The 24,011-nt window shown below is 36.0% G+C and overlaps 1 protein-coding gene across 5 annotated transcripts in view; it reads left to right on the top strand.

Annotated features, from left to right (window-relative positions):
* Positions 1 to 24,011, top strand: part of Anks1b (ankyrin repeat and sterile alpha motif domain containing 1B) — a 1,319,834-nt gene that overhangs the window by 595,358 nt on the left and 700,465 nt on the right. For all 5 annotated transcript variants that reach the window (XM_023716668.1, XM_004623821.2, XM_023716659.1 and 2 more), the window contains exon 10: positions 11,897 to 12,062. In XM_023716668.1, the coding sequence (XP_023572436.1) occupies positions 11,897 to 12,062 (166 nt within the window). The remainder of the gene's footprint in view (positions 1 to 11,896; positions 12,063 to 24,011) is intronic.

Raw genomic sequence — 24,011 nt, 5'->3', positions numbered from 1 at the left:
GGGGTATGCTCCGGAGTGGTGGCAGGGGTCCCAAGAGAGTGGAAGAGGGTCTCACTCTTGCTGTGCCTGGGCTTGGATCGTCAAGTTCCACTGGTGCACAGTAGCCGGAAGCTCTCCCACCCCTGAATAACCTATTTTAAAGAAAACAATGTGCATTACTTTTTTCTTCTCCAGTACTACTTTTATTGCTTTTCCATATTCAACTAAGAGGGCTTATTTATTTGTAATTATTAAAATTTTTTCCTTTATATGTATTTATTTATTGGGTAAAGGGTCTGACTACACAGTTCAGACTCATAGTGATCCTTCTGTCACACCCTCCCCAGTGCTGGGATTATAGGCATGTGCCACCTCGCCATTTGGGGCTGGCATGGTGCACTCAGGGTTTCAGGGTTGGCTCTGCATATGGTACTGGGATTGGAACTTGGGTCTTTGCACCGGCCATTCGGACACTTAGACCAGTGAGCTATCTCCCAAGCCCTGGGTTTTTTAAGCTGGGGGGCTGGTGTGTAGAACACCAAGAGGTCAGTGGTAGAATTTATGTTGACCTTGAAAGAAGATTTCATCTTTATTTTCCTAATTTTCAAGTGAAACAGTAGTTTTTGATTTTAAATATGCACAAAAATTTAATGTCCATAGTAATGTCTGACTTGTGAATTTGTCAACTGTAGAAATCACAGATACTTTCAAAACAGTTATTGATATTTCAAAAATAAATTTATATGTAACATCAACTTGAAATTAGACTTCCCAGTACTTCTTGTTTAGTGTACAATGAAGAACATATATTAGTATATTAAATTTATTTTAAAATGTAATTTTCTTTGATATATATACATATATATATATATATATATATATATTATATATATAATCTAAGAGTATTTGGCAAAGGCTTCCTTATATATCATCTATTGGTATACAGCAAATTTACTGAAACTTAATTGCTTACAACTATAAACAATGTCTCATCATTTCTTGTATCACAAATTTGGAAATATCTTAGTAGAATGGTTTTGGCTCAAGGTCTTTCATGATGTTTTAGTGACGGTGTTGGGAGGAGTTGGAGCACTGTACTGTGTCCATTTCCTGGCAGCTCATTCATGTGGCTGGCAAGTCTGTGGCGCTTGGAGGGCTGTTTTTCCCTATAAGGCATCCCCATCAGTGACTGTGCAACACAACAGCTAACTCTGGAATACATTCTGCATGTTGCAACTTATTTTCAGGCAACTTAAAGAAATTTAAAAGCAAAATTATTTTTCTCATTTAATAATTCCAAAGTATGGTATGAAGCCTTAATATAAATTAATTTTTTTTATGAGTTGAATATATTTATTGAGGGAAAGAAAGTTCCTGTCCAAGACAGGGACAGAAGGGGGGCTCTGTCTGTCTCTTACAGGGACTTTTATAGAGGAAAACCATGCAGTGAGGTGGGTCTAAGTTGGTGGAGAACATGGGAACTTGCTTAGGTGGGCATGAGGTAGGACAAAGCTATGGTCAATCAATGAGATTACAAGCACCATTGCTCAAATAAAATTGATGAAGTCCAGTACCAAATGGGGAAACCAGTCACATAGCAAGTGGGCATGAATATGGGACAGGGTCTCTTCCTGTTGACGGTTTAGGTTAGTGACTCATTTGGGCTCTTTTAAGGTGATTGATACCTATTTAGAATATCAATCCCTTATGCCTATCCCTAGGGAAGTATGTAGCTGTATTTGTTTCCTCTTTTGTCTTGAAGTCTGGCCTATAGGGAGTGTCTGTCACTTCTAAGTTGCAAAGTCATCTTGTCTTCTTGAGGGCCTGGCCCTGTCTGACTGCTCATATTTCTATCTAATTCAGCTGCCTACAACATTCCCCCCTCCAAAGAAGTAACCCGAACTTCCCGTAAGGGAACCATGGACTATCACTTCTCTGGCTTCTTCAGGCTGAAAGGGATTATAGTTGTTGAGTGGCTGTTGCAGATACTCTCCAGAGGTTCTACCTAAACACCCTCATAGACATCAGGCATTTTTATCTTGGGTAGGCATTTAGCTTTAAACATGCATGGGTCAAATAATCACATCAACAGGATAACTGTGAATACAGTCAAAGATCTGTATCAAGTAGACAATAATAACTTCCAGTAAAAATGATAAAGATAGGGTCCAGGGGATCTCAGCATCTTACATACCATTGAGTTGATATTAAAATTTGAACAGCTATTGAGACATTAGAAGGATCTAGAATGTTATCGCATTTTAAAGCTTATAATTATAAAATGACTAGTTAGAACTTTTCGTAGGTCCATTAGCAGAGATCTCTTAAACATGGGATTTAATCCCCTTTTTTTAAATCTTCCATGGCCATTGGGTATTATCTCAAATAATCTTCCCCACTCTTATTATTACTGGGGGTACATGAATTATAGGACCTAGGCAAAACACTTAGTACTCTCTAGTTTGCAAGTGTGACCACTGCCTGGGTTACTACTGACACATCTGAATGAGCATCTATTGAACATTTCACAATCTTTCTCCTTAAACTGACAGTTAGCATGGGTTCCCTCAGCCTGAAAGGGGAAGACCCATGACCACCTCAATCTGAAACTTCCTCTGACTCCATCATGAACACTTTCTTTTTTCTCTCTAGCAGCTTTGGACATTTTTGCTTGAAACGTCCCTTCTCTCTGTCTGGATCCGGGGAATCAACTTTTTCCATTTCCTGACTGGCCTTCATTCCTGTAGGCTGCTAGTATCACTATTTTCATTTTCCATCTATTAATTCCATTCTGTATCCTTTCTACTAGGAAACACCTCAACTCAGAACAATTCATTCCTGCAATCCTTCTAACTTCTGCAGCTTGTCTCAGATATCTGGGGCACACTGAGCAACATAAACTTTTTGTTTTAGGGCCTCCTGCAAGCAGCCCTGCTCAAGGAATGTGAGAGCAACTTCCCCTGTAATGGATTTCTTTACATAGGATTAGACTGAGAGAGGAAGCATCTTTGAGGGCAGTCAGCCCGCCCAAGGAATGTGAAGATAGCTTCCCTTGTAATGAGGCAGGAAACCCCAAGAAGACTCAACTCACATAGGCTATATGAGGTAGATATAATTATTAAGGCCTTAATATGTCTCTATGGACAAAATCTGGCCTTAATATGTCTCTATAGACAAAAAAAATTATGTCTCTATAGACAAAATCTGGTGGATCCCATACAAGAACAATAATATATATTACATTTATAAAAAAATCAGTCTCAGCATCATTTTGACTATTAAGCAAGCTGAATATATATTGCAGTGTCTCAGTTACAACTAAAGCAAGCTGTCTTCTAAAGTCTATTTCTACTGAGGTATGATGACTGGAAGGAAGGTCAGGGTTGGAGAAGGGCAAAAAGATCTGTGCCAATGTCAAGCAATAGGCTGGATTTTCCTTCCTCTATACTTATGATTACTCAGGGCTCCTTCATTGAGATGACAGGTAGAGATAACAGTCTGGCCAGAGGGAGGAGGCAGGCCTGGGGCCCTTCAGTCTTAATGGACCACCTGGGAAGCTGAGTCTGAGTTCTGGGGCCTCTGCCTCAGAATGCAGTCTCACTTCTAGTGGCTCCCTTGGCAGTCAGAGAATAGCTTGTGGGCCTCTTAAGGCAGTCCCTCTTACAGTGGCCTGGCTTCTGACAGCAGTAGCACATGAACCTCCTCTTCACTGAGCTCTTCTTGGAGCCCAGAGAATCAGACTTAGGTCTGTTTTGAGGCCACAACAAAGACAGCTGTTTTTAACCTCTGTGCTTTCTCTCTCTGGTTTTTTTCCCAGTCCTGATTATAGGACACTAAGAAATAGTTTTTATTAAAGCATCGTGTGAGTTGTCTGGAGCAAAAGCTATCTTTTGTAGCTCTTTTCTAATGTCTGGAGCTGAGTAATGAACTTATCTGTAAGAATAATCTGTCCCTCTATTGAATTAGGATCTCAGGTAATATACTTTACCAGTGCCTCTATTAAAAATTCTAAGAAATCAGAGGGGGTGTTTATCTTTCTTCTGGTAAATAGCTAAAATTTAAAATAACTAGAAGGCTTGGTTTTAGTTCTTCTTAAACCCTCAAGAATATAGACTAGAAAATGTCTTCTTTCCATGCTCTTGTCTGGCTATTAGGCCATCAGGGGTCTGACAGCTTGAGTTCCAATGGGAATAGGTAGTTCCACTGGCTGTATATTTCTTGGCTCTTTATAACAACATGATATTTATCTTAAAATGTAATAGCTTGTAATGCTGCCTCTTACTAGAAGTCAAAGCTTGGCTTAAAATTAACATTACATCTCTACAATCTACTTTATAAGTCTGAATAAATCTTTTAAAGACATCAATTTACTTGTCAAGGTCATCTAAAGATTTTTTAAGATCTGACTTTATCTGTTTTATGTCACAGAGAAGAAGGCGCATGAACTCCAGAAGTTCTAAATTGCCTATTTACTTCTTTAAATGATATTGTCCTTGAGCAACTTGTATAAATTCAGGTAAGGATTGGTGTAGCCTTGTAGAGGGCTGGATTACATTTGGTCTAGAAGCCCTACCCTCTAGAAAGGCAAATAGAGGAAACCTTCCTTTCAATAACAGTGGGTGAGGCTGTGATTAAGGCCATCTTGTGCTTAGGCTCCAAAGGTTAGAGAAAAGCAGCCTTAGGCTCCAGGATAGTGAATGCCTAGGCACCTGCACTACCTGGTTCTACTGTAGCTCACACTTACGTTTCAAAACTAGATAACAGCTGAGTACTACAGAAGGAAGCTTAACTATTATAAAAAGGTGCATTGGAAGCAGAGCACTTTCCCTGCTGTGCTATAAAAGAGATCACCTTTGGAGGTAGACAAAAGAGACAATTGATTGGAGAAACTTTGCCCTGGGCCCTAGGGCAAAGAAATCTCCAAGACACTTGTGTTCTTCCATCTAGTCACCAGGGCAGCCTTTCCTAGAAGGACTAGGCTATATTAAATCTTTGGAACTTACAGGTAAAACTTATATTTATCAATGAGCAACCACATTTTACATATTGGCAAAAACACATTTCTTTAAAGCTGACAAAAATCTCTTTCTTACTCTTAATATGTAAGGCACAGATGTAAATCATTCATCTGATAACTGCTGTAGAATGTAAACTGTTGCAGGCTGCCACAGCCTAATTTCTAAAGGAGTGGCTCATTAAAGGGTTCTACAGAAAACTCAGGTAGAATTCCTAGTTTACTAGCAGAAAGAGAGAGAAAAAAGTACAATAGGTAAGTGGAGATTTTCAGTGGTCAAGAGCAAGTTTCCATCAAGCAACCTTAGATATCTGTCACAGAGTAGCCCTGGCCATGACCCCTCACATGATCTCAGTTTCTATTGGTCCATACAACCAGAGATCAGTCTCAATAAAGGAGTCCAGCTGTGTCTTTGGTCAACATTCCATCAGCCATAGGCTTCAATGGGGATTCACCAAAGAACGACTGGGGAAACCTGTCTTCTGCTTCAAAGAGTGGCAACTGCCCTAGGAGCATTTACTAGCTGGCACAGTAACCACTGTTTGTCTAAGTTCTATAAGGGATAGTGAAAAGCCTAAACAAGATTACCTAGTGCTTTACAGTAAAGGTTCTAAGGTCTACAACTTCGCTCTTATGCACTTAAATAATTAGACCTAAGAGAAAATGTTGGAGATCCTCTCTCAAACTAAGTGTGTGGGGTTTTTTTGTTGTTGTTTGATTTGTTTTTTGTTTTTGTATTTCAGGGAAGCATCTACAGGATTTTCAGGGTCTCACTAGTAGGTCAGCCCACCTTTTACAGCCTCCCAAGAGCTAGGAGTACAGGCATGTGCTACCACTCCCGGGCTCAATTGCCATCTCACCGCACCCCTGGGGAAGGGCCAGCTTGGCAGGTCTGGGGAGCAAACCCCCAGCCCCTGTGCCTGCTTGCAGGTACTTTAATCAAAGGTCCCCTGCTTTTGGAGATAGCTTCTTCTGGTGTCACCCAGAAGTCTGTTCTCTCAACTATGTATCAGGTTTAGCCTCCTAAAGGAGGCTCACCCAGAACAACAAGCCAGGACATAGCTTTTATATGTGTCCTCCTAGACAGGCATAGTCCTCTTTGTCTCATCTGACCCAAAGACAGTGTATGTGTCCTTTCTCTAAAATGGCTTCCCTGTCTTCATCATTAACATACACTCATTTTCTAAGGGATTCACTTAGTTGGAACAGTCTATATCATTCTCCTAATTTTACATGCCTCTAAAAAGGAAAGTACATAACAAGAAATGTAACTTTTGTATCTGATAAGGTCAGTCAAATCCTCTCAGGATTTATCCTGAAACCCTGTACCACAGTCTGTAGATCCTTTGTCAGTGTCAGCCATGTGAATGAGTCAAAGCCATTGCTTGACCAATTTGATTTCTGTGAAAGCCTGAGAGAATGTGTTCTCTCTATGTGACTCTCCGTAGGCACACTCTATATCATCAATCACTTTCCTCTGTGGCCTCATAATTTCCTTGATCAAGAAATTTGAGAGACCGCTGAGTTACATGATGTTACAGTACTGGTTTTCCTATGTCCTGAGTCTTCACTGACCTTGAAAGGCTAGGGCCAAAATGTTGGCTGTCCTTGCAACCCTTCTTTTTCTCTAATTTTTGGTCTGCAAACTTAGGTTGTTATCCCTCCAGAAGATAAGCTTCTATTTTTTTTTTCTTCCATAATTTTATTGAGAAACAAATAGCAATGAAACAGTTTCAGACCAAATTGGTAGGACAGTTTCAACAATTAACACATTGCATACATTCTTCCTAGTGGCTAATTGCTGCACAAGAGAAGCTTCTTATTATTAACCTATAACATAGGCAGTTAAAGTTTTACTTTATCTTGGTCTTAACCATCCAGCAGAAAAGTATAAAAATGAAATATAAATAGTAAAGCCATATTAATATACTGCGCTATAAAAGACTCAAGTCAACAGCTTTTGACATTGTCAGTCCTATGGAAAACCCACTACTATTATAAACTAGTGGACTATATTAGAATATTTTGCTGAATTCACACACCTATAATATTTAAATGTCAATGGAATACCCTTCTGTGACAAAATTAAACAAAAAAGAGGATACAAATGAATGACCATTTTGTACCTGTATATTCAAAATAGTTAGGATAGTTATACAGTGACTTTCTCTTAATTCAATGAATAGAAAGATTTGTTCTAATGGTGTTTCTGGACAGGATATGATGTCTGCATCTTGTACAATGAATAACCACTAAGACGACAATATGCAATGTATTAACTACTGAAACTGTCCTACTAATCGGTTTTGAAACTATCCAATTGCTATTTGTTTCTTCAAAAATTATTTTAAAAAATTAAAATTTTACTACTTAAAAAAATAAATAAAAAGGAAGGTACAAAGAAGCAGGAAGAGAGGGAGTGGAGGAAAACTAGGAAACATGACAGGGGCAAAACCAAACATTTATAGGCACAAGATGGTTAAGGCAATGATCCTGAGATTCTTCAGCAGGTTTTTGAAACTAGCAATTAATTGCTAGGATTCTCACCCTGACTAACTATATATGCTGATACCTGTAAACTAAGCAACTACACTGAAGATAGCAATGTGTAATACTAGGGTCGTGCTTGGAATGCCTGTCATTTCTGTCTTTTAAATATGTACTGCTTCTAATGTTATATCAATTACTGCTATACTGTCTCTCAAGTAAATATTTGTCTAAAAAAGGGTAATAAATGAAAACAAAAGACAAGAAAGTTTTGCTATCATTGTTTTATATCTCCTTCCCTTTGGAGGCTCTCATCTCCCCTAAGGAAGCCTTTAGATAGCAGAAGAGGGAGTACTTCATTACAGTTCAAAATATTTTTTAGTTCCTTTCCACACACATATTTGTAGAAATAAACTCTCTGCAAGGATAATCCATAGCCATTAGCTATTTTAGCATACTAAATTTTCATGTGATATTTTTTCTTTATATTTTCTAACTTTTCTCTAGGGAATTTATATATTTCTTTTGTAGAGAAAGAGAAAATTAGCCTACCCTATTGATTTAATTTCAAAGTAATTTGCAAAGATTCTAAAATCTTCATAGTTCTTCATAAACATAGTAAAATTTCAGTTGTACCAAATATGTGAGTTATTTTGAGGAATTTAATATAGGAAGATTGTCATTGTGTCTGGAGATTCTTTTCATAGTGCCTTTAGAATTTCATTGTTGAAGTCTCAATTTCTCACTTTTTTGATCTGAGGCCTCGCTGAATTCTCTCAGGGGCACAAGCTTGCAATCCCCCTTTGTGACCAGTGGAGATTACTGTGTAGGTGTGCACTGCTGTCATGTACCTCTGATAAGCAAAGTAGAGAATAGTACCAATCAAACTGAAAGACAAAGTCACTTACATCTGAGAAAAGTATGAGCATTTCCATGAACAGTAGTTAAGTTTGCTTGAAGGAAACTCGAGACTGCTCAGTTGATCAATTAATTTGTGGCAGGAGCTGTATCAAATTCTGGGAATACAATGCTGCACAAGACAAACTCTGGCCCTCCTGGAGCTTACAGTCATTGGGTATAAGCACTGTACAATGTGTTTCATTTATAATATTTCAGGACTATTTCTAGTTATGAGGAATTCTTTCTGTTGCTTTATAATGCTATTAATTATTTTATCAGTATATTTTCATGTTAAATAATAAGCAATATTATTAAACTATAAAAATTATTTTTGGTATTGACCCAAATTTTCTCCTTTGGACTTACAAATATTAGTCTTTGTCTTGCCTTTAATAGCTTTGGAATAAATCTTCTGCACCTCCCCTCTCCTTTGTGGGATAGCTCTTGAGGGAGAACCTTTCAGATAGGTTGAGAAAACTATTATGTGGCTGAAAGGCTTCTCTGGACAGAACACTGCAGTTCCTTTCATCATTTCTTCCCTGACATGGTTTTTAAATCATATACCATCCTGATTGCTTTCCCTTGGATGCTTTCTACGTTGTCACCCTTTGTTGTTAAAAATAAATTACTCCCAATTTCCTGCTTTCAATAGAGTAGAGTGAACATAATTGACTCTTTGATGTGTGAGGGTCTAGTTCGGCCTGAAAGCAATTACACTGACCTTGAATTCTACTGTACTGTAAATATCATTATAGAAAAAGTGGGAGCTGAGATTTTTTTGAAAATGAGTGTATTTTCTTCTTATTTATTTCTTGATAGTGAAGTGTACATTATAAAGTAGCAAATATAAAAAAATGAAACATGATTCATTTTGAAATTGATCATGTAGATAATCTTTTTTTCTTCAGTAGACTGTGAACTTCCCAAGACCAAGGATTGTTTTATTCATTTTTAAAATCTCTGTACTCAGTCATAAACACACACACACACACACACACACACACACACAATGAATATTTGGTAACCAATTAATGTCTCATTCGTAAGAAATTAAGATTTTATAAAATTAAATGAATTCTAGTTCTTAGAATATATTGAATAATTAGTAATACAGAATTGGACCTAAATTGTTATTCTAATTAAAAAGGGTAACTTTGGTGTATTGGTTAATGATATTCACAAAGGAAAATACTTGTATGTTTGATGGTAATTATTTTAACTCTAAATAGAACCTCAAATGGCAATTGCACAAAATGTAAGAATGCTATATATTTTAAAAGCCTGGGGAAACTGATCTTGGATATATTCAACTAGCTCAATGTTACCAAGAAGTTACTAGGCTCTTTCTATCTTAATGTTGTCATTCTTAACCTGCTGCTTATTGTCTATAGTTGCAAAGGTTTGTCCCAGCTCCAGATACCAAAACTGGGTTTGCAGAGATGAGCTTAGGAATGACCTTAGCTCAGAAAATAAGTTTCTGCAAACTTAAGTTGTTAACCCTCCAGAAGAGAAGCTTAATTATATTATTACCCTATAACGTAGGCTGTTGAACTTAACCTCACTATCTGTCTGATTATCAAACATCTTAGACATAACATGGAACAGGTATTTTCCATCAAGCATTGATATGTTAAACTTTAAATCTCTACAGAATGTGAAGAATAAAAATAAATAAAAAATTAAAAAATAGAAATAAACAATTACATATTTTTACACAGAAATCTAGAAATCTAACCATATACAGCATTGTAGCAGGACAGTCCTGACATTTTTTCTTGTCTTTTGTTTTCATTTATTACCCTGTTTTTAAACAAACATTTACTTGAGAGACAGTATAGCAATAATTGATATAACATTAGAAGCAGTACATATTTAAAAGACAGAAATGACAGGATTCCAAGCACGGCCCTAGTATTACACATTGCTATCTTCAGTGTAGTTGCTTAGTTTACAGGTGTCAGCATATATAGTTAGTCAGGGTGAGAATCCTAGCAATTAATTGCTAGTTTCAAAAACCTGCTGAAGAATCTCAGGATCATTGCCTTAACCATCTTGTGCCTATAAATGTATGGTTTTGCCCCTGTCATGTTTCCTAGCTTTTCTCCATGCCCTCTTTTCATTATTTAATTCTTAAATTCTCACTTTCCATTTAAGTTTGTTATAACTTTCTATTTTAAAAAGAAGGGCTACAAGGATAGCCAACATTTTGGCCTTAACCATTCAAAGTCAGTGAGGACTCAGAAAATAAGAGAAACTGTACTGTAACATCCTGTAACTCAGTGGTGTCCCAAATTTTCTGATCAAGGAGATTGTGGGACCACAAAGAAAAATGATTGACGATGATGTAGAATGTGTCTAAGGAGAGTCCCATTCAGAGAAAACATTCTCTCAGGCTTTTACAGAGAGCAAATTGTTCAAGCAATGGCTGTGGCTCATTCACCTGGCTGATACCTAACAAAGGATCTACAAACTGCAGTACAGGGCTTCAGGGTAAATCCTGAGGGAATTTGACTGACCTTGTCAGATATAAAATTTACATTTCTTGTTACATAGGTCTTGCTTTATCTTGATCTTAACCATATAGCAGAAAAGTATAAACACAAGGTATAAAAGGTAAAGCCATATGAATATGCTGAGCTGTAAAAGGCTCAAGTCAACAACTTATGACATTGCCAGTCCTACAGATAACCTACTACTATTATGGGCTACTGGACTGTATTGGAATATTTTGCTGAATTCATGCACCAAAGTATTTAAATGGCTATGGAATATCCATCTCTGTCAAAACAAAAGAAAAAAGGGAGATATAAATGAAGGACAATTTTGTAGTGAAATATATATATATATATATATATATATATTCTGTATATACAAAATAGGATAGATATACAGCTACTTTCTCTTAATTCAATGAGAAGAAAGATTTGTACTAATAGTGTTTGGACAGGATATCATGTCTGCATCTTGTACCATGAATGACTACTACAAAGACAACAATATGCAATGTATTAATTATTATAACTGTCCTACTAACCTGTTTTGAAACTGTCTTATTGCTATTTGTTTCTCAATAAAACTAATTAAAGAAAAAGAAAATGAGTTTCTTCTCTAGGAGATTTATTTTCTAGGAGGTTCCCAGCCATCATTTATTGGCCAAATTTCGGTCATGCAGCTATTGCTAGGAGGTGAGCAGCAGGCAAATGACATCTTGAGAATACTGTTGATTTGACAACAGTTTATGCCAGAAATAGAAAATAGATGCATGTTACAGAAAAAGAAGGCAAGACCTTTGCTGGTTCAGTAATAAATTTAAGGAAGTCAAATTATAAGTGTTCTTTAAGAAGTATCATTGGTGATACTGGGATTGTGCAATTATATAACTTATTCAAACAGAATCACTGACTCCCAATCACCTTTGGAAGCAATGGTTATTCTTTTTATCTTTTCTAACTTTCATAAATCAAACAAGGCTATGCTTTTACCACAGAGTTGTTTTTATCTTTTTGTCCCTTGCAGGAGTCCTATCTAAAGAAGAGGAACTACACTATGGAAATTGTACCATCTACTTCTCTGGACACATTTCCTTCAGAAAATGAGAACTCTCTGTGTGATCTCATGGACACAGCTGTTACGAAGAAACCTTGTTCCTTAGAAATCGCAAGGGCACCTTCCCCTAGAGCTGGTAATACTCCTCAATTACACTTGGACCAATTCAGTTTGCATGATGGTAAAAGTGAAGGTGCATATTTATTTCCCAATATATTGTCATCATGAAGTGTCCCAGTATTGTCTCAGGGAGATTTTTGCATTTTTTAGCAACTATAGCTAAGTCATGGTCTTGATGTGAAATTTCTTAATATGAAATTTCATGGGGATGGTTCTGCCTTGAAGAAGACACTGTGAAGCCTTTTAATCATGGAAAACCGTCCAGTAGCCTATAATAGCATTGGGTCTTATATTTAACTGGCAATGTCAGAAATTATTGACCTGAGTCCCCCACAGCTCAACTTAACAGCATGGAAAACCTGCTAGGCGAGAAGCAAAGCATTGGGTCTTGAGGGTTTTTCTAGCTGATTTAGCAGCAAGTATTTTTTACATACTTCTCTCCTATTTCCAGTTTACCAGAGTGCAGTTAGTTACTTAGAACATATTATGTCTTTTATGGTATTTTGAGATCTATTATTTTACTTATTCAAATTAAAATTGGTGAACAAGATAAAACAAATATTTCTACTTCAGTGCCAAGGAAATTGGAGCTGTGCCTTATTTAAGATTGATAAGTAGAGATACCTATGTTTGAACATGGATTTATTTTTTTTTGCACTGTTACCAATGCCTTTAAAAAATACAGCATAATTATGTGAAGGCTGATAAAAGCTTCAAGTGGATGGTCAGTATATTCAATGCTACACAGATGTGTAGGGAAAGTTTGGAAGAAGCTATATTTATGTTTCAGGCTACTTGATTGATGCTTACTTACTTACTTTGAAGCAATAAATTTCACAAATGATGTGGTAGGTAAAACCAGACTTCTGGAGGCAAATAGTGTGACACTGGGAAATGGGACATAAACAAATGGGAGTGGAGAGTGCAGTTTACTCTTTCAAGGTTAAGAGAGCTGTCACAGTAGCTTAGGGAAAGTGGCTAAGAGAGGGAAATGACAGTTTATTAAAATAAACCTTGGTCAAGTTTAAGACTGGAGCAAGTAACGTAATGTAGCAAGATGGCAACAAGAAAAAAGTGAGAGCAGAATGGGTAGAACCCTTGACTGAGCTACATTCCTGAGAGAGTGGGAAGGTCATCATAGTTGTAAGCACAAAGAAATTCAGAAATATGTCTTTCTGAAAGGATTCGATTTCTGGATTGCAAAAAAGAGGAAAGAAAACTGAGAGGTATGGAGGAATGAAGCACATTCTTTCACCCCGTAGGGAGTCTGACATTTGGATATAAATAGGCAAGGGAATTAAAGAATTACATCTCAGGGAAGACATTCTGTAACTTTACGTTAACTGTGTTGAATAACATGTCTTAGGCCTACAAAGTAGGAATTCTTTATACAGGAATTGCATTTAGGAGCTTTCTGAAGAACACTCACACACACACACACACACACACACACACACACACACACACAGACATAGAAAAGAAGAACAGGTAATAAGGAGAATTGTTTTGGGTTAAATTGCTCCCCTCTTTCTCATCAAAAAGGGAAAAGAGAAAGCCTGGCCTCCTGGTCTCAGTGCCTCAAGGTGTGGCCTTATCTGCAGTATCTGAAGGCAGAGTCCATAGAGGGAATGAAATTAAAATCACCCACTGAATAGGAGATATGGTGACACACCCACAGACAGAGGGCAATGGGACCGTGGCCGGCCAGGCCAAGAGCCTGGAGCCAGTCCTTCCCTCATGGCCCTCAGAAGGAACCATCCTTCTGGCAGCTTGATTTGGAACATCCGCTTGCAGAAGTAAGGAACTAAGTTTCTGTTGCTAACTGCTGCCATGCAGTGAGTAGTACTTTGTTGCGGCAGTCCTAGAAAAGTAACAGAGCTCAGTGCCTGAGAGGGAGGGGCAGGTGAGGATGCACGGGCCTGTGGACACGCCCCAGACTGCCTCACTTGCTTCTCTCAGAGGCAAAACAGCCTGGGAGTCCCAGATGTGACTAGCATGCCATGTGAGATTCACACCTTGTATCTTATCAGAGAATCACAGTGAACTAGGTATTGTTAGTTTTCTTTCTGTGGCTGCTGCTTGTATTTATAAATTAAATGAGCTAGTATAAAATAGATCTCATCTAACATGAGAAATAATTATCATATCTACTATTTAATTTAAATCTAAAAGTGAATTATTTTTGTATCTGTAGCCAGCAAAATTTTGCAACTAACCAAAACATGCTTGTAAGCACTTTAGTAATACTTCAGTGAGTGCAGATTTCAGATGCAGTGGAGAATGACACTACTTAGGTCCTGGATTCCTTAAGTGAAGCTTAACACTATTCCAGTGCTTGCCTGCTACATTTTCTGAGAAGTTATGTGCATGTAGCCAATATCAAATGATTTCTTTCCCTTGTAGCATCAAGCAGAGGACCATATGTGGTGCTGGTGTGACTCAGTTATATAAACGAATGATTAAATGAATGAATGAATGATTCTTTAAAGAAAATGGTTGTGAAGGCACTAACAGCCTTTATGAAGTACTAGGGTGCTATCAAAGATAATGTTGTATTATCTGCTTTCATTTAATTTTAACCTTCACAGGGGAATTTTTCCATTTTATGGTAACTAAGCAACCTGATATTTTGAATCACTTAGTGCAGGCTTTTGCACAGTATGGATGCTTGATAAATCCATTTTGATTAATGACCAATTTATAACAACATCAGCCAAGACTATTTCCAACCCAGATGAAACAGAATAGATGGTCTCTGATAAAAAGGACACACTCAGTAGCTACATGCTATGACAGTGCAGGTCTTGGTTACCTCTGTTCAGTTTGCTAATGTGCTTACTGGACTGCAGTCAACCAAAATGCAAATGTCACTTGGTGATAATCCTCCTTAACCTGCTACACCTTCCCTAATGTCTGAAATACATAGGAGGGGTGAGGGTCAGTCTATAACTTACTGAGGCCTAAATATTTTTGAAATAGTAAAATTTCCTTGATTCTAGTGCCAAAACTTTGAAATTGAAAGAATTCTGACTGGATTAGGACAAATGTTTATCTCTGCTAAGCAAGTGGGTAATGTCAACATGATTTCTGTGGGGATATTTAACTCATTTAAAAGAGCAAACTATTTTTAAGGTCCCTGGAAGCATTTTTTACATACAAATATTGGCCTTTCTGATAAGAAGCATTTTTATCAAACAGCAATTATTTATTTGGTGTTTGCTCTGTGTTCAGTGGTGTCTTAGCCATTTACTAAAACAGCTATCTACACAGTAAATTGGTAACACAGTGCTGGGTTATGGAGGAGCAAAGAGAGAAAAGCATAGTCGTATTTGCAGTGAAATCCTAATGCATTACCCACCCGTTCATCCATTTGTTCAGATTGTCATTTGGAATTACAAACTGCTCAAGTTACTGGAAGTTTGCTAGGTTTGGAAAACAACCTTCTAAACAAGAAGAAAATTCTACTGCTTCCCCAAATCACTTTTATTCATGCTGTATACAAATTAACATGAACTGTAGATGAAGATTTTTAAAAATACAATACACTTTTTGCCAAGTTTATATTGTGGGAACATAGAACTTTTATGATATGTGTGATGTTGAATAGAACAAAATTTGTCCTGTGATGTCAGAATATGTATGACCAGATAAATATTCATGAATTCATAAATTGAATTCATATTGATGCTCATCAAATTCAAGCAGGCCCACTTTCTCTGCTTCACAGCTTACAACCTACCTTGTGTTCAGCTCTCAGCAGATGGTCTCATAGAAGTGATCAGACAGAACTTGGTTAGCTTTCTCATTAAGAATAATAGCACTTTCTTTCGGTGATCTTCCTGCTAAAGTAGATGGGGTTTCTCTCTTCAGGTCTAAGGTTGACCCATTCCTCTAAGCTCCATGCTTCTGCCTTCTTAGAAATTTGGTATTTCATTCATTTTCACTCATTCTTGTTTTTTTTTTCCCTGCTGAACTGAGGACATGAACATTTAAATTTGTTTAAATATTTTTCATTTGAAAAACAATAACACATGACAAAAACAGCTAACAATGAAAGCAAAGGTAAATAACATAAAAGGCCCCTGGCTTGCCTTTGACTGATCACATACCCAGCTACCTTTCTCTTTGGCCCGTGCTCTCACTAGGCTTATTTTCTTCCTTTCTTTCCACTTCTCAGCCCAAGTTAGTCAGCCTTTCAGTCCTGCTACACCCCTAAAATGGCGATTCTAAACACATCTATGACCTTGATGTCGTGACTGCTAGAAGGACACTTCTCAGTCCTCAGTTTTCATAACCTTTCCCAGAACAAGCTGGTGATGCCCCATCATGACACCTTCTCTTCCTTTTTCTCTTCAAAGCAGATTTTCATCTAATTATGTTAACTATCTGTTTTGGCACATTTTTCTACATAGCTCCAAAATTTGGGAATTAAACTTCAGACAAAGTTCCCCCATGATTTTTTCTATTCTGTCTTTCTAAGTGACCCCATCTGTCATTTTTGTGGCAATCAGCATGCTGAAGACTCAGAAGTCTTTATCTCCAATCTTACTTTCATTAATTTCAAGTCCATCCATTCATCCATCTATCCATCCACCCACCCACTATACTTAATATTTCAAGTTATAGTTTTCAAAGGCATCTCAGCGCTCATGCATGCAAACTAAACTCTCCTACTTTTTCCTCTAAAGCTGTTCTTCATATGCTAGGCATTCTTATTTTAGAAAACGACTTAATCGTACATCCAGCCACAGAAATCTGGATGTCATTCTTGCCACTACCTCTCCATCAACCTTCTTATTCAATCAATCACTAAGTCTTATGATTTTTGAGTGGAATAGGTAATCGGGTAAGGACTTTGCTGTAACATAATGTTTCACCCTCATCTCTATCTTGCTCTCTTAATCTCTGCTATCAAGTTACTCTTCTAGAATACTTTAATAGCCTTTACTGTCCTGTTAGCTTTTCTTGAATTTAGTATTCTTGTTACAGTCAAAATAACCTCAAAGGCATAAATCTGCTTGCATAAGTGCTCTGTTTAGAACCATTTGTGGTTTGCATAGATCTTAGAAAAATCACTCACATTCTTAATAAGGTCTGAAATATTCTAATTTTGTTGTTAACTTTTAGAGCTTCTTTCGATGTTTTTAGCTTCCTAGCTCTCCGCCTATCACTTTGCTGCAGTGGCCTTTTCAGTTGCTTTTAGCTCTGGTTGAGGGACAAGGACCATCCTTCATCCACCACAGGCCTGAAACTTCTGCTCCTATATCCCTGTCCTGTGTTTCTTACCTCAAGTGGAAAGCCCTGATTGGCACCTCCCACATAGCTGTCCCTAGGAAGAAGTATACAGAATCCTTTATTTTCTATTCTTGTAGCTGCCTCTAATTTTTCTTTCCTTTATAATCCTTGCCTTGATTCAAACCGTATAGGTATTTTGGGGTTATTGTAATATCTATTATAGCTATAGTTGTTAATCCTTTAACAACTATAGTTGTTAATAGTCCAAAATCTTGTCTATCTATTCCCCATTGCAGCTATAGGTTCTAGTGAAATTATTGCCAGCATAATCAATATTAAGAAAAAAAAGACTAATGTTGGATATTTACTTCATGCATATTGATTTATTTAATCTTGAACTGATTTGCGAGATAGTAATATTCCCATTTCACAGATAATGGAATCAAATCACAGAAAAATTTAGAACTTACTATAAAATTAGCGTGCTGAAATTGGAATACAGAATATTTGGCTTGAGAGTCATAGTCCCTCAATTATAGTCACAATTCATATGAATTAATTTTTTAATTAATAAAGCATATAATTTTGATTTTTAAAAAACACTTGGCAGGCTAAATCCTGAATTTCTCCTTCTAAAGAACCTAGGGAACCTTGGAAACTTCTTTAGTGATTGTGGGAAAATTTGTTTTGTGCTTCTGTGTGAAGCAGTTCTGGTAATGTCTTTTTTTTATTTTAGAGAAGAGTCTAGAGGGTATTCAGATCAGACTCCTAGTGATCCACCTGTTTACAGCCTCCCAAGAGCTGGGATTACAGGCACGCGCCACCACACCCAGTCTCACCGAGATGGGGCTGGCAGAGCAGGCCTGGGGATCAAACGCCAGGCCCCTGCGCCTGCTTGCAGGTGTGTTGATCCACTGAGCTGTTTGGCTGGCCCTTCTGGGAATGTCCTAATCAATCTAAAATAAGCAAATGAATTGGAGATAATCCCAAATTCAAAGCAAGTGAATAGTTAAATAACACTTAAAAGAGTAGAATCAGCTGTGATCATTTGAAGTATGATTTTAAGTAATATTTAATTATGTAGATTTTCTAATGGTGGAGAGTCACCTTTCAGTGGATATCTGTCAAATGAATGCAAACTGAGCATTTGATACAAATTTAGTTTAAAGAAATACTATGTGTGTATAAGGAAAATACTAGAAAGATAAGAAGTAAATTATAGCACTGTCTCTAAATTATAGCACTACCTCTAAATTATTCTCTTTTTCATACTTTTGTATTGCTCAAATTATCTGAAATTATCACACATTACTTTCATATTTAGAAGATAATCAAGAATAACTTAGTTATCCAGAAAGCTAAATAACATATAAAAACAGTTGGAATCTACTAACTAGTACTAGATATGAAGATGCCTTCCTTCTTTGAAAAATGTGAAATAGACTGAGGATAAAATATTAAAATTTTTGCAGTAATCCTTTATCTATTGAAGATGGAGGTTTTTGAATGACTCTTTCTCTCATTCTTCTGGATATTTTATATTTCATATATAAAAACACAAAAATTGTACATACAAATTTTTTTGATGTGAGTCTACACTAGATAATCAGGTTAAACATGTCTATCTTTTTATTCATCACTACTTTATGGTAAAATTGTTAAAATATTTTTTCCTAGATTTTTGAGATATATAGTGCAAAATCACTATAGAGTACTTTAGGGATATTTGAATTTAGATAATCTTGGTTAGTCTCCTGGTTGAAACATATATATATATATATATATATATATACACATATGTATTTTAAATAATTTTTCTTTTATTTTGAAGAGTAAAAACAACAGCAAAAAATAAATAAATAAAAAGCAAGGGGTTGGGGAGATGGCTCAGTAGAATAAGTGCTTCCTTGGTAAGCACAAGTGTCTGAGTTCAATCCCCAGTTTTGCCAAAAAAAAAAAAAAAGAAAGAAAAAAGCAAATACATATACAAGATGGATAAAGCAATAGTTTTAAGAATTTCCATTAGGTATTTGAAAATAGCAGTTAATGGGTAGAATTCTCACCTGGTTGAAACTTTGACAAGGCTTACTTTCAGTTCTCCTTAAAGAGGCATGGGATTTTACAGTTCTGTAATTTCAGTCTATTCTAATAATTATTTCTTCATAGAACCTGTCTTATTAATTTTGTTCTGTTTAGAAGCTGTACCATTTCTAATGTTATATCAATTATTATACTCTTTTTAAAGTAATTTTTTAAAAAGATAATAAAAGAAAATGAGAGTTGAGAACAAAAATTTAAGATTTTGAAAGCATGTGGTAATATTCAATCATATGTCCCATCTTGCATAACTATATCTGTTAATCTGAGCAACAGATTTGATGATAAAAATAGATAATATATCAATCACTGTTAATCAGCTATTCTTGTTTTGAAAATATGTAACGTATTGTTATGTTACCCTGTTTCTGTCTTTGCTTTTGTTTTTCTTGTTACTCTTAAAAATAAAAGAAAATTAAAATAGAAGCTGCTACATACAGCATTAAATGGGGAATAGTAATATGAAAATATAGTCTTACAGATATCTTGGATAATACTCGTGCCCTATATTTACTACCTTTTCTCTCTCCCTACATTTCTAGGCATGTCTGATACATCCATTGGGAGCTCACTACTTCATTTTATATTCTTTTCTGTGGCTACTGTATTACTGATGAGCTGTTGCACTAAAACCACAGTTCTCTCTTTAAGTACTGCTGCACTCTAATTAAGAAACATTATCAGATCTTTTAAAACTTTGTCACATGGTTTCAGCCCCACTATACATTTAAAAAGTAATTTTACATCAGTTTTATTCTACTCTATATTCTATCTAATGCATTTAACATTTATATTTGAATACACAAATTTATAAACATATAATAGATTATTTTTATGTTAGTCTCTCAGAAGCAATATATGAAAAACTGAAACAAAAAATAGCGTATCTATATTATTTTTGAGTTTGCATATTTAGAAAAATGTAGACTTTAAAGTAATTTTATTTAATTTCAGTCAAGAATTAATGACAGTTTGCCTCCAGATCTATCATTTCATCACATGTTATAACATATTGTACTGCAAATTGAGGAAAATAAAATAAGAATGGATGAATGGTTTGTTGAAAGAAATGACAGGTGCAAAGCAAATTGGCGTTGAGAAAATTAGTGTGCCTCTTGGCTTAATAATCATAACTCTTCCCCTTATAATTCAAAACTGTGCCTTTTCAGAGACCATTCATAAATTCATTTACTTATTCCAGAGGTACTTATTGGGGATTTGTATTTTCCATCGCCAGTAGGTATGTGAGACACAATGAAAAAAAGAAAATATAAATATAAAGCAATAGGAGAGCTTTTAGCTAGAAAATATTGCAAAATAAATGCATAAAACATCTAGGCAGACCATTATTGCATCAAGAACTACATATTTTACTGATAAACTTGGCCACACTCATTTTCTGTGGCAATTTTATTCCTCTAGTTATACACAGAACCTAGAGAAAAATTGTAGGTGTCATTTAATCACATGAATTTTCTATGCCTATGATTTCCATTGGGCCACCTCTTTTATGACTAATAGTCATCTATTGTCTTCTTTTTGTCTTGTCTGTCCTTAAAGGGTACCAAAAGAGAACAGTAGAGTGGAAAGTTATACCATCTACAGGTAATGAACATTCCACTCCTTCAGAATGCTGCTGAGCCTTGCATTCTTTTCGAAGCAAAATAATATTAAGTCATGTGTGAGGGTCTTGGATCATGATTTCCACAGAAGCATTCTTTGATGTCTCTGGTTAAGTGAGTAAAAGAGCAATTGGTCTAAATCTTGAGACCCAGCAATACAGAAATCTTTTGGAACCTAGAACTCCCGTTTAAATATCTTTCAATTGTTTTCCTTAGAAATGCTTTTGAATTGGTGTTATTTTTTAACTTTTAACATAATTGCTAATATAATGCAATGTTTTTTCCATATATCTTTGAGAAAGTAAATTTATAGTTTCATTATAAAATTGAATAAATTAATAATTTTGTTCAAGATACAGAAAGTAAAAAGAGTAAAAAGTACTTTCTTCATGTCCTACTTATCAGAGCAACTAATGTCCATCTTCTGATATATTTCCCTCACCTTTCTGCTCACTGTGTGGAGTTTTGCATCAATGTGAACATCTAGTATATATGCATTTGCATTATGTTCATTTTTAAATTCAACATTTTTCTGATGATAGAAGTTGAAAAAGCTCTGTCAACTTGGCCAGACATGCCAAGTGTTTGTTAGAGGAACCCTTTCCCTTTTTCTTCCCACTCAATGCATCAAAACAATTGTGCAGGATAAAATATGAAGTGCAAAGAATATAACTGTAATGAGTAACAAAGAAAATGTTTCCATGCTCAACTGATTTAGAAACACAAAATAGAAAGTGGGAGCTCAGGGGCAGCCCAGCTGGTGCCGTGGCCTGAGTGGGCCGAGAGATAGCGACATTGCGTTCTTATGGGCACTAGAATCTAAAAGAGCTGCACGTTGAGTGAAGGCCAGAAGTTGGGCCTGCTGCTGAAAATGACCAACATTAAATTTCTGGTCAGTGAAAACAGAGACTTGGGTTCAGAGGATAATTAGGCTAACGAACTGGAGAAATGCTGAATGACTTTTGACATATATTTTAAATTTTTTCTGACAAAAACTTCAAGAGAAATCACTGAGAATTACAAACATAATTTAATTCTTCCAAGCTGGTAATAAAAAAATAAGAAGAATGAAGGAATATTTATTGATTAAAATACCCTTAACTCCGTAAAAAAGAAGTGGTGCAATGAGAAAGCCTGGCAAACCAGCAACACAGAAGACAGGACTGATGGAGAAAAGAGGGTCATGCTGGAGGCAAATTTTAATAATTTGCTAGATGCATTCTGTAGCAATCAAACCTAAAAGTAACACAAAAAATTTGAAAACATAGGTCTAAATAGCAAAAGATTAAGCAAATCCAACTTAATGAAAGACATTGAAGTAGCATCACTAGTTAAAATATAAGTAAAGGCTGAATGTATTGAGTGATAAAGAGAAATAATACTATATAACAATTGAAGGATCAAACCTAAGAAAACACAGTGCTGGGATATAAAAATCATATAATTTTTCACACAAAAAAGCACACAATATTTCTTGAAGTATTAAAAGTCAAACTAGATAGGTTTTTGAGGAGAAACTGAAGTCCATACTATGTGCAAGGTGTCTTATATTTCATTCAGAATACTGATACATGAATATATAAGAACATAGAGTATTGATCAATACAAGCAACAGTGTCTTTATTCAACAGACATATTAATAGAGAAAATGCTTTTCAAAGTATTTTTAAAATGCAGGAAATGATCACTTGTGAGGCCATGAGGCAGTCTCAATAAATCAGAGAATCAGGCTATATCTTTGGACTGTAAAATAATGGAATTACAAATCAACAATAAAGTACAAGTCATATTATAGTTGAAAAGATTTATTACCCCCATAGTGGGTTGCATGTAAATTACAAAAGAAATTCATGCTTATGGTACTGAATTAAGACTTATAAGAACACATAGTTGTGTAACGGCAGTGCTTGTCACCCCACCCAGGTTCCTGATCCAGTTGTTCATGCCCCACCCACCTTCATTGGATTGAGGTTAGCATAGCACAGTGTCCCCAGCCCTCTGCTTGCATGTGCCAGCACAGAACACACATCTGTGTCACAAAGACGCCAACTGTAAATAGCCTGGGCAAAGCAAAATGGAACAGCTGTGTGCTGGTTAAAAATTTTAGAGATAATCAACTGACCAATCGTAAGAGGGATATTCAGCAAATATTCAGTAAAATTGGTAAGAAATTTGCTCCCATACATCATGAAACAGTTCAAGAAAAATTAACTTGCCACAAATCAGAATGAAGCATCCAATAGAGCATTTTAGAACGACGTTTAGCAAGATTTGAATTTGTAACTTCGAAAAGCTATAAAGCGATTGGACTCTTACCAAAAAGGAGCACTTTTCGGATGAGACTAGAGAAGTTATTTCAGCAATAAAAGTTTTGCTAGTAAATTATGAAGCAAAAATGCCACCTCATTCAAAATGAAAGTTTTTCACTTAAGCCACCAAACAATTGCCCATAGAATATTAAGAATTTTAAATTAATATTAAATATTAATGTATCTGAGAAATTTTAAATTCTGGATATTTTATTAGCTATATTCATAACCATGTGCTGTTAGAAACTATTTAATACTGTTCTACATTCACAGTGCGTGTATTTTTGAATTCTATTTGCTTAATACAAAGTGGCAAATAGATACATTTTCTTTATATACTACACATTATAAAAGCTAGGTTTGAAGCCCCAAAGAAAGGATAAACTTATTAGTAAGACAGGTGCACAAATTTGTGTTGCAATGGCAACTTTCCACGAAACAAGACAATTATAAATATTTTACACTCCCACTAGTGCAGAAAATTAAACCTAGAACACTTGTAGTGCAGTATAACCCCAGCCCATTCTCTCTGTATGTCTCTGTCTCTCTCCTGCCCCCACTCCCTATCCCTCTCATTTCCTCCCTCCATCTCTCCCTCCTGCCTTAGTCTACCAGAGTACTGGTGTTTCAAGGCATTTTCCATTGTATCGGGCTTATTTTACACATTTTAACACATATCAATGTGAAAACAATTACCAAACA

The sequence above is a fragment of the Octodon degus genome, unplaced genomic scaffold, assembly GCF_000260255.1.
Source record: "Octodon degus isolate 3935 unplaced genomic scaffold, OctDeg1.0 scaffold00004, whole genome shotgun sequence".
Lineage (NCBI taxonomy): Eukaryota > Metazoa > Chordata > Mammalia > Rodentia > Octodontidae > Octodon > Octodon degus.
Note: the sequence above shows the minus strand (reverse complement) of the source record. Positions and strands in the feature narration are given on the sequence as shown.